Consider the following 9743-nt stretch of genomic DNA (forward strand, 5'->3'; position numbering starts at 1 on the left):
GAGGAGGAGGAGGAGGAGGAGGTGGCGGTGATGCAGAGGAGGGTCTCTGAATGTCGGGGTCGTTGGGTATTGATCCGCGACAGGCGGACAGACCTTCGATATTACGTGTTTTCGCGGGCGAGTGTAATAAACGTCAGTAACACGCCTCATGGCTCCTCTCCGCAGACGCCACGGCTGCTTGACGCACCCGCTCGAGAGTGCGGTGCTCGGGGTACTTTAGGCGGTTACCGAAATTTTCCCGCGAATGATGCAGATGCTAACGACCAGGCATCGAGGAAGCGCGAGGAGCTCGCGGATCGTATAGAAAGCGAAAGGTCGACGAAAGCGAAACAGTACGTATTCAATCGGCGCCGTGTTTTCGCCCATGTAATCCTGTTAACGTTCGCCGAATCACGAGGGATACAGATCGTGTCCGATCGGCCCCGAGCTCGGCCATACGCGTACAATCGCGCGTATCGTATTGTTCCCCCTCTTGTGCGTTACGCTACAAATAAAGTCGTAGCGACGAAGTAGGTATATTCCGATTGAGGAGAAAACGATAGGGTGGTCTCCCTCGATCGATTCTCTCGTCTTAAGGACTAGCTCTGAGATGTAGGTACCTGAGATCGGTGGCGGTTCGACGAGCGCGGAGGGCCCGAAGAAAGACGGTAGGTCGCTGCTGGTGGTGACCGGCGTGTTCAGGTCGCCGGGCTTATCCTTATCGTTCGTATCGTGAATGTCGCTCCTGCAATTCCTGATGCAGCTCTTGTCGTCGTCATCGGGCTGCCGGTGCCGCTTACCGTCCACGGTGTCGGTGGACGGCGAGGACGCATTGACGTGCACCAGCTGATGCTGGTGATGATCGTCCAATCGATGCTGGTCCACCAAGTGATGCTGATGATGCCGGCCGTGGTTGTGTTCCGAGGGGGGAGCGGTCGAGCTGATCTGAAGCTGCATATGTAGCGGCACGCTCGAGGACAGGGAGAGCTGCGGCGTGCTCTTGCCGCAGCTGCTCGAGGAGGAATTCGTGCAGGTCGCGTTAACGGGGGGCGGCCCGGTGACGCCGCAGGTGACCGAGCCGGACGAGGAGGCCGCGTTGTAAGGTAAACACGCGTCGAAGCTAAGCTGCACCGGCAAATTGAACGTCGCGTGATGATGATGATGATGGCCCAACGGCGGCGAGGAGAGCAGAAACGGGCTGGTGGCCGCGTGCGGCTGCGAGCCCACCACCTCTACGCCGTCCATAGTCATCCTCTGGAGCTGGTCGCCTCCCTGGGCGACGACAGAATCCTCGGTGCCGCACTGCGTGTCCTCGCCTGCGGTTGTATCGTTCAACGTAATTATTATGGTTAGAATTATTACAGCCGTTCCTCGATCGCTCCGAGAGTCTTAAGTTATTATTTCGAGAGCAATTAAGTATCTTTCTCTCTTTCTTTCTCTCTCTCTCTCTCTCGCTCTCTATCTTTCTCTCTCTATTTCCCAATGTAAATAGCGCGCGTGTTAAAAACTTGTGAATAATGCGTTAATGTCTCGCGATCTGTCGCAGGGATCGGTCCGTGGTTCCGTCACTCTACTCCTTTCGGCTAGTAGGATTAGTATGCGATTAAGTATGCGGTGACGTTTCCCACTTTCTTGCTCGAGATCGCGTGGCGCGCGCCCTTGGGTTAACTCGATCGAGCCGTTCGCGCGCCGCTTGACGCGAGAAAAAAGGGTGTCTTCCTTTCCCGCCTCTTGTTTCTCTATTTTTCTTTTTTTTTACCTCGATGGATGCCACCGGCCGTGGCCGGCAACACCGCGTCGCGGAACGGACCACCACCGACCACTAGGAATCACCATCACCGACACCATTTACCACCACCGTGCGCCAGGCGAAGTTAATATACGCGCGTGTAGGACCGTTGCGGCTCTCTCGTATACGCAATATATAGGTATATCTCGACGAATTTCGATTCAGGTACGGTCGTGGTGTCCGGTACCACCGTTTTCTCACCTCACGGACGACGAAGCGAAGAGAGGTTTATATAAACGACGGGTATACAATCGTGGGACCGACCGGTCGCGTTTACGTCCGGGGGCGCGCACCGCTCTCGGGGTAATACACTTCTCTTCTCACCTTCCCGACGTTTACGGACGCGTCCGTGAGAGAGAGCCGACGTGAGTACGCGTCGGGAAGCGAGGCAAAAGTATTCGTGCGGCGGGAGAAGACGTGTCCGGCAACCCGCCACCCGCCGTCGCCGCCGCCGCCGCCGCCGTCGCCGCCGCTGCCGCTGCCGCCGTCGCCGCCGCCGCCGCCGCGTCAGGTCCACGCGTGCTCCGAATCTCTGCGCGAGTGAGAGCAAATACAGCGTGTATGATCCGGGAGCGTGTGCGTAGGCGCGCGAACGTGAGCACGCGCGCGCGCGCGAGCGCGAGCGCGAGTGGCCGCGCGCGTTTTACGTCGCGTCGGCGAACTCTTTTTCTCTTTCTCTCCTTCTCTCTTTCTCTATCTCTATCTCTCTCCCTCTTTCTCTCTCTGTCCATCCATGTTTATCCGTCTCTCTTTCTTTCCTTCTCTTTCTCTATCTCTCTTTCTCTTTCTTTCTCTCTCTCTTTTTCTCTTTCTCTCCCTTTCTTTAAGCGCGGCTCTCCTTCGGGTAAAGGTATACCTCGGCCGAGAGAATGTGCATTGGCTCGTGCACGGGCGACGTTGTTAAAGGACGCGCGATGCGTGGGGGTCGCGCACGAACTGAGCCGAGCGGCGGCGCGCCCCGTAGTTTTATGAATGGACCGCCGAGACTGTCCCATATTTGGAAGCGCCGAGTCGAGACCGCCAGCCAATCCCCGCCCGGCCGGACCACTGTCTACGCACGCGTGTGTGCGCGCGCGTGGATACGTCTTCATACGTATGCGCGTATTTATATACGTTGCCAGCATATATACGTGTGTATTTAAATATACGCGCGTATATTTAAATATACGTACAAACGCGCGCACGTATATACGTGTATACGTGTACACGCACATGTATACATGCGTCTCGCATATACGCGTAAGATCTGAACGATCTCCCCCCCTTTCTCCCACCCGACCCCCCGATCTCTCCGTGCTTCTCGCGCCGCCCTCGCTGCCCGCCCGTGCTTACGAACGTATATCTAACTTCGCCCCCCCCCACCAGTCGCCCTTCGCGCGCCGCCAACCTCCCCCTGTCTCCCTTCGCGTACTCCTAGCGTCCCACCATCGGAGCTTCCTCCTCCTCTCCTCCCCGTGCTTCCCCGCCGGCTCCACAACCCCGTTCACCGGTGACGTAGGGCATCGTGACGTAGACCCGCGGCGCACGACTGTTGTCCCCCCACGAGGCACTTTCGAGAACGCGCGCGAGCACGCGACGGAGATGGAGGAAAAGCCGCGAATTGGCGTAATAAGGAGAGCGGAAAAGCGCGGAGCGGAGGACGGCGCGATCAATCCGACGCGGTTGTGTCGCGGAGCGGTTTTGTCGCCGATCGGGCGATCGAGCTGAGGGGTAATTCTTTTTTTCCTTTTCTTGTGTGTGTTTTTTTTCTGAGAGAGGAAGAGAACGTGGCGTCTCTCATTTTCGGCCGCGTATACATATAGTTAATCATAAATTAAAATAAGCAGGCCGGACCCGTTCCGGATCGCGTGTCGGAACCTGTCGTCAACGTCAACGTCGATATGCTATTCCCGTCATAATCCCGCGCCTGTCGGCCGGCGCGAAATTATTAGCGGCTCGTATACGTTAGCCGGGGCAAATATGGTAAGCCGTGCCCCGTGGTAAATTATCTTGTATTACCGTCAATTATGCGCGAAGTCCTAGAGAATAAAGTATTCACTTAGGCGCGGGACGCGCGCGCAGGCAAATTGCCGCCCATTTACCGCGTTATATCGGTAACTTAAAGCCCGCGCGCGGAAAAGGCGCGCGGCATGATAATGAAATTCCGTAGATCGTTATCCCGCGCTCGCACGCGTATCGGCGCGGGATGACGTGGAGGAAACCATCGATCGCGGGGGAGCAAGAGATCTGCTCTCCTCCTCCTCTCTCTCTATCTCTCTCTATCTTTCTCGCTTTGGTCTACTCCGCTATTATTGGATCTATCACGACGGACGGAGCGTCGAGAATGCGACCTCTCGCGTTTGGCCGATTGCATATACGTATAAATAGTTACGCAGTCATCTCGCGGTAAAAGCGATACAAATCCATCGCGTATGGAGAAAGTAATTTTATCCCCGGACGGTGGTTTTCTCTTTTTCTCTCTCTCTCTCTCCCTCTCGCTCTCCCTCTGTCTCCGTCTGTCTCTTAACATCTGTGAGCGCGCGTGTCTGCCATACGTGAGACCGATCCCGGCAGCTCTCCTCGGGAGGGTAAGAGACGCGTGCCATTTGTGCGGTAGACGCGTGCGTCCGCGTCCGTGCGTGCCTGCGTGCGTGCGTGAGCGCCCGGTTAGCAGTCACGTATATGCGCGCACGCGCGTACGATCTTTTTCTCGCGGGCGTCTCGCAACCACCTGATGCCCTATTTGGCACCACGCGCTGCCACGCGCCCGTTCCCCCTCTCCCTTCCCTCGCTCTCTCGCGTCGCTCCGTCTTGCTCTCTTGGTGTCTCGCCCCCCCCCTTCCCCCTTTTCATCGCCGGGTGTCTATTCGCTCTCTATTTCTCTCTCGCTCCTCCTGCTCGCGCGTGTTTTTTACTTCGCTTTTTGATTATCCCTCGATGAGGAGTGTGCTGTATAATCGCGTAAAATAGCTCGAGCTCGGGAGCAGATATACGTAATAATATATTTAGATTTCCACAAAAGCGAGATACAAGCCATTGTATCTTATTTTACTGCTCTCCGTACATATTCATGATTGTTACAACGTAATGTTGAAAGATATCGATTTAATAGAAATCTATTCTATGTTGGAGGTATTAATAATATTATTGATGACGAAATTATATAGCTATCAGGAAATAGATGCTAGCAAGTGTGTGTGTGTTTTACTTTCGGGTGATGCGGACACCGGGCCTATAATTATAATTAATGCTAGGCGCCACCAAATAAGCCGATACTCTCTTCAAGAATATATTATACCTACTATTGATCTCTCTCATATTTTTATTTCATCTTTACTGTCATTTGAGAAATATATGCTACATACATAATTATTTTTTCACACGGAAGAATGATTACCATATCAATGAATCAATAATATAGAAATGGTCTAAACCGTTTTGTTAAGTTTCTTTGCAACAATAATACGCACAAGACACTCTAAAATGATCTCGCGCGCGACGATGCGCGTTGATACTACTTCTGTCCGATCGAATTTACGTAAAAATCAGTGCACGTACGTACGGGAGCAAAGAGACAGTGACGCACGCCAACGACGTTGATCTGGCACAACAAAATGTTCTAAAATTACCGGTGGCTCTTGACGAGGTGGTGGGCGCGCACTATTCGTGGCCCTAATCGACGCGATTTTGCGCGGGCGAACGGCGCTATTTCAAGCCGCCACGCAACCACCTGAGCCACCCAGCATCCCCAAATACCCGGGATGACTAGTGCGGCGAGCGTCAAATATTTCCCTATGCTACCGATGAGTCAGTCAACCGATGATGCGAAAGATTTTTGGCAGAGCGCGCCTCTCCTCCTCCTCTCGCTCGTCATCGTCGCGCTGCCTTTCTGCGTTTTATATTTTTTTATTGATCGACGCAGCGAGAGACGCAGCTCGCGTATGGTATGGGATAAATAAGAACCGCGCGCGCGATAACAAACACGATATTGGAGCTCGCGGAAATTTTAGATTGACGCGAGATGTAAATTAGGATGCTTTCGGGGATGACGCTATACGTAAAATTACGAAAAGCGGACAATGCGAGATGTTCTGGCACGAGACCGCGCGCGATTCTGGATTCCTTCGAAACGATGCGCTTTAAAGCACACTGCGAATTCTTGGTACGCGAGAGACGCGAGTATTTAAAAACTTTGAATACAAAAGCATCGAGTAAGCTTATTGTGATTAGATTTTTGTTTGAGGAAAACCAGATTTAAAAAAAGCGTATTAGGAGTTTTAAAGGAAAACGTTTACTCGTACCATTTAATCTTTGGAGAGCCGCAGAATTTTTTTTTTTAAATGACGAAAATTTCGCTACAAGGAAACATATATAATCGGATGCGAAATGTGACATTGATTTGGAGACGTTTTAACGTCTTGCGCAGCCCTTCAAAGATTAAAGTAAACACCTTCTACAGTATATAACATTTAATATCTATAATGGAAGTATAATGCACATTCTGTCACTTAAATATTCTTGAACGTTCAGTTCTATCTTATTCGGCAATATTTACAATTTCTAATATTCATGCTTGTGTTTGGTATCCTTAAACTTCGCAACGCGACTTCAATGCGACGTTTCTACTCCATTTTCCTCCGCCGGTTGTCTTTCCATTCTACGTCAAAGCGACGTGTACTATTTCGAAAATTTCACACATGATCTCGAAAACTAAAAATAATAGACGACGATTTCAAGGGAACGCACAAGTGAGAAATATATGTCGTGAAAGAAGCGCGCGAGCGTACTCTAATGCTTCTCACGCTTTGTATCGCCGTTTATGCGAAACAGCCGCTGCAGGCGATGTGTATTTTAAATCGCTCCTGTACCGCGGCGATCGCTATTACGTACTTTGGCGCTTATACGCGAGCTGGTGAGTCACACGACGAGTCCGCGACGACTCGCGAGGCTTTCGCACGTTTTTGCGCGACACGTTACCGAGATCGTTGATTAATGATCGTTTCCGGTAGATACGAGCATTTACTTCGACCTTTCAGTAGCTTGCACCGCAATGATGAGAGCGTTATTTCCGATTATGACAGTTGCCGCAGATCATTATCTATACATCAGATCGCGACGCGAGGGTAATTTAATTACGAAACCCTGAACGAGATAAAAGCCCGAGAGGTCGCCGAAGATATTCGGCAACTTTTCGAAACATATAGAAAATTGGAGACAATCTTTCAGATGTCAGATCTTACATCTATTGAAAATCGAGAATTAAAATACTGAACCAGTCAAGATACAATTTTTTTAAGGGAAAATTGCGGAAAAAAAATAATTCTTTTTAAACAGTTATATTAATGGCTAACCAGCGGCGCTTCTAAAATCACTGCCTATAGGCTATTACCTACGCTATCCATCATAGCTCGGGGAACGAGCTTAAGTTCTTCTCGCGCATACCTTGAGACTGAAATTACCGAAGCAATTACCCGCGCCGCAACGGTCGTCAAAGTATCCAAGAAATTTTGACCGCGCGGCATATCGCGCGTTCGCAATGATATATACGAATACGCATATATGATATCGACGATAACATTACGAGGGTTCGGACGCACCCTCGCAAACGTAAGTGCCAAATGGCAGGCAGAAGGGATGTCGCGACGACGCGCCTGGCCGAAGGAGAGAGAAAAAAAATCGACCCGCTTACGCGCACAATTTAACGATCTGTGTGGACTCATACGGAAGATGCTATATTCAGCGGCCTCGCATGGGAATCGTCACGATAATCGCGGGACCGACACATTGCTCCCATGTATTTTTACGCCATAGCTTCGCGGATTTGTACGCCGGTGCGCTATAGCGCGATAAAAATACGCCGGCACGCGCGCGTGTGTTGGTGTGCCGTTATCGTCTATGAATGGCTCATAGGACGTATGAAGCATCTACGTCAGCATCGACCGATAAGACTAAGCGGGAAACAAGACGAAGGGGGTTAAACTACGCGTTACACGTTAGCCGCCGTTGACGTCCAAGTACACGGGCTATAGCGAGAAGGAGAGGATCCCAGAAATCGATAGGCCACGGTGCAAAAATAGTCTCGGGAGGATTGTCTGGGTGGACTTACGACCATCTCTCGTGTGAAACGCGCGTCTCGGATCGATGCACCATTCTTGTTTTAGGAGGGCTTCCATTCCGGATTTTTTTTTATTTTTTTATTTTTTTAGCAGAAACGGAAGAAAGTTTCCGCGAATTGTTATCTACATGGGAGACGCTCCGAACTCTTATCAAACAACTCTTCATTTTAAGAATTCTTCCATTATTTTGAATAAGTGTTTTCTAAACAAGAAGTTCAGAGACCCAACCATTTTCAAGTTACGAATGATTGAAAATAGAATCTCCTTTGGAAATTAAGTTTTAAGGGTACGCAAGCAAGGGTGAAATATTCATTAAGCAGTGATTACGATCAAAATTCATTTTCAAATTAAATAGTTTAAATACCGCGATTTTCAATTGTGTGAAAATACTGAAAATTAAAAGGAGCAATATCCAATGAAAAATATCTAGAAGAAGAGATCAAGTATAGAAACCACAGATTTGTACATTTGATATAAAAAGATTTTTCATCTCTGTAATAACTTCGGAAATGTCACTTTATAACTTTTCCGCGATGGAAAAGAGTAACAGGCGTACGTGTCCTTTTTTGCTTCCTGATTTTATCCTCTTTTCCTCTCTCTCTCTTTCTCTCTTTTACTTTATCATGTATCCGTACTATTTTAAATGTTGTATTTTTAAAAGAAATTTTATATAAAGTATCCACATCCGCGCTTCATAAAACAATTATATTTTTAGTCAGTTCAGTCTCCCCCCACCTACCACCTCAGCCTTGCCCTGACGTTATCACGGTTTATTAATATTTGCTTGCATTACGCTTTTGTAACTTCTTCACGTGGTAAATCTTTTTCCGCTGCCCCGATCATTATTAATAGAGAGTTGTTAAAAAAAAATGTACCGACATAGAGCGCGGGCACCGCGCGAGCGTGTTTATGGTATACCCTTTCACGCGCGAGCGTAACGCGCGATCCCCTTTCGGAAAAATCAAATTCTCGGGCGTGGAGCACGGACATAATGGCAGTTACGATCGCCGTATCTCGTCACGATGCGCGGTCTCAGACGTGTGTCCCGCGCGTAAGTGCTCATTGTAACCGAACTGCGCGTTAAAAGGTCGCGGAAACGAGGAAGTGCGCGATATAAATTTTAGTTAAAATGCACAGTTCTCCATCGTGACAGTAAATTCGCGTCCACGCCTCCGCGTCGATAAATTTGCATACTCCTTAGAAACCATCGAATGCGTCAGTTTTTAGAAAGTATCACGACTGTATCATTATTACTTTCGGCCTCTTCGCCGCCGAGAGCTCTTATCAGAAATCGCGGCAGTCCATTCAAACTTATTTACAATTTACAAATATATATATGAATTTTTTTTGTACCAATATTATATTATACTTTACGGTCGCCATATGACTTCATTCGTTTAATTTAATTCAGCTTTGACATTGACCACTATATCGCTCGAGACACTGTCAGCTCGACGATCGATACTTGGCCATTTATAAAAAGTATTAGCAGAAATTGTCGGGCACGAGCATTTCGCACTGGACCAATACAGACCAACACGTGCTTTTGTACGGTATCGCGGCGTCAAAGGCGAAACACACGATTACACGGGTATTTATAATGCACTTCGGACCTCATCGCGGCATCGTCGTTTCTTCGTGACTTCTCAATTTTCTTACCTCAGAAAGTTCGTAAGTCGCGCAAATTAGTGTTAAGTGACACACAGCGAACTTTCGCAACTTTTTATTTTTCCATAATCGCACGTGAGAGCTTTAAGATTCACGTCGATTCTGTAATTCTCACAGTGGTGTATCCTCTTAAGCAAAGTCCATTGGAGAGTAACGTTAGTCGCGTGACACTAATTGAGCCTCTCATCAATTTTCTCTCCTTTTTATTTCAC

General features: G+C 49.1%; 1 protein-coding gene across 2 annotated transcripts; it reads right to left on the reverse strand.

Annotated features, from left to right (window-relative positions):
* Nucleotides 1-99: 99 nt before the first annotated feature.
* LOC112464788 lies at nt 100-5160 on the reverse strand. 2 transcript variants are annotated; one of them, XM_025031987.1, is made up of 2 exons: nt 5145-5160; nt 100-1295 (listed from the first exon to the last, which is right to left on the reverse strand). In XM_025031987.1, the coding sequence occupies exon 2, from the start codon at nt 1228-1230 to the stop codon at nt 391-393; it is 840 nt and encodes a 279-aa protein (XP_024887755.1). In that variant the 5' UTR covers nt 1231-1295; nt 5145-5160; the 3' UTR covers nt 100-390. The 2 variants fall into 2 exon arrangements, with proteins under 2 accessions (XP_024887755.1, XP_024887754.1); XM_025031986.1 differs by lacking the exon at nt 5145-5160 and adding an exon at nt 2093-2214.
* Nucleotides 5161-9743: the final 4583 nt, after the last annotated feature.

Source organism: Temnothorax curvispinosus, unplaced genomic scaffold, assembly GCF_003070985.1.
Source record: "Temnothorax curvispinosus isolate PA1 unplaced genomic scaffold, ASM307098v1 QBEX01014578.1, whole genome shotgun sequence".
In the NCBI taxonomy this organism is placed as follows: Eukaryota; Metazoa; Arthropoda; class Insecta; order Hymenoptera; family Formicidae; genus Temnothorax; species Temnothorax curvispinosus.

What these genes read in the sequence shown, in the direction of transcription:
- LOC112464788 (XM_025031987.1), bottom strand. Translation starts at nt 1,230, where the DNA reads ATGACTATGGACGGCGTAGAGGTGGTGGGCTCGCAGCCGCACGCGGCC.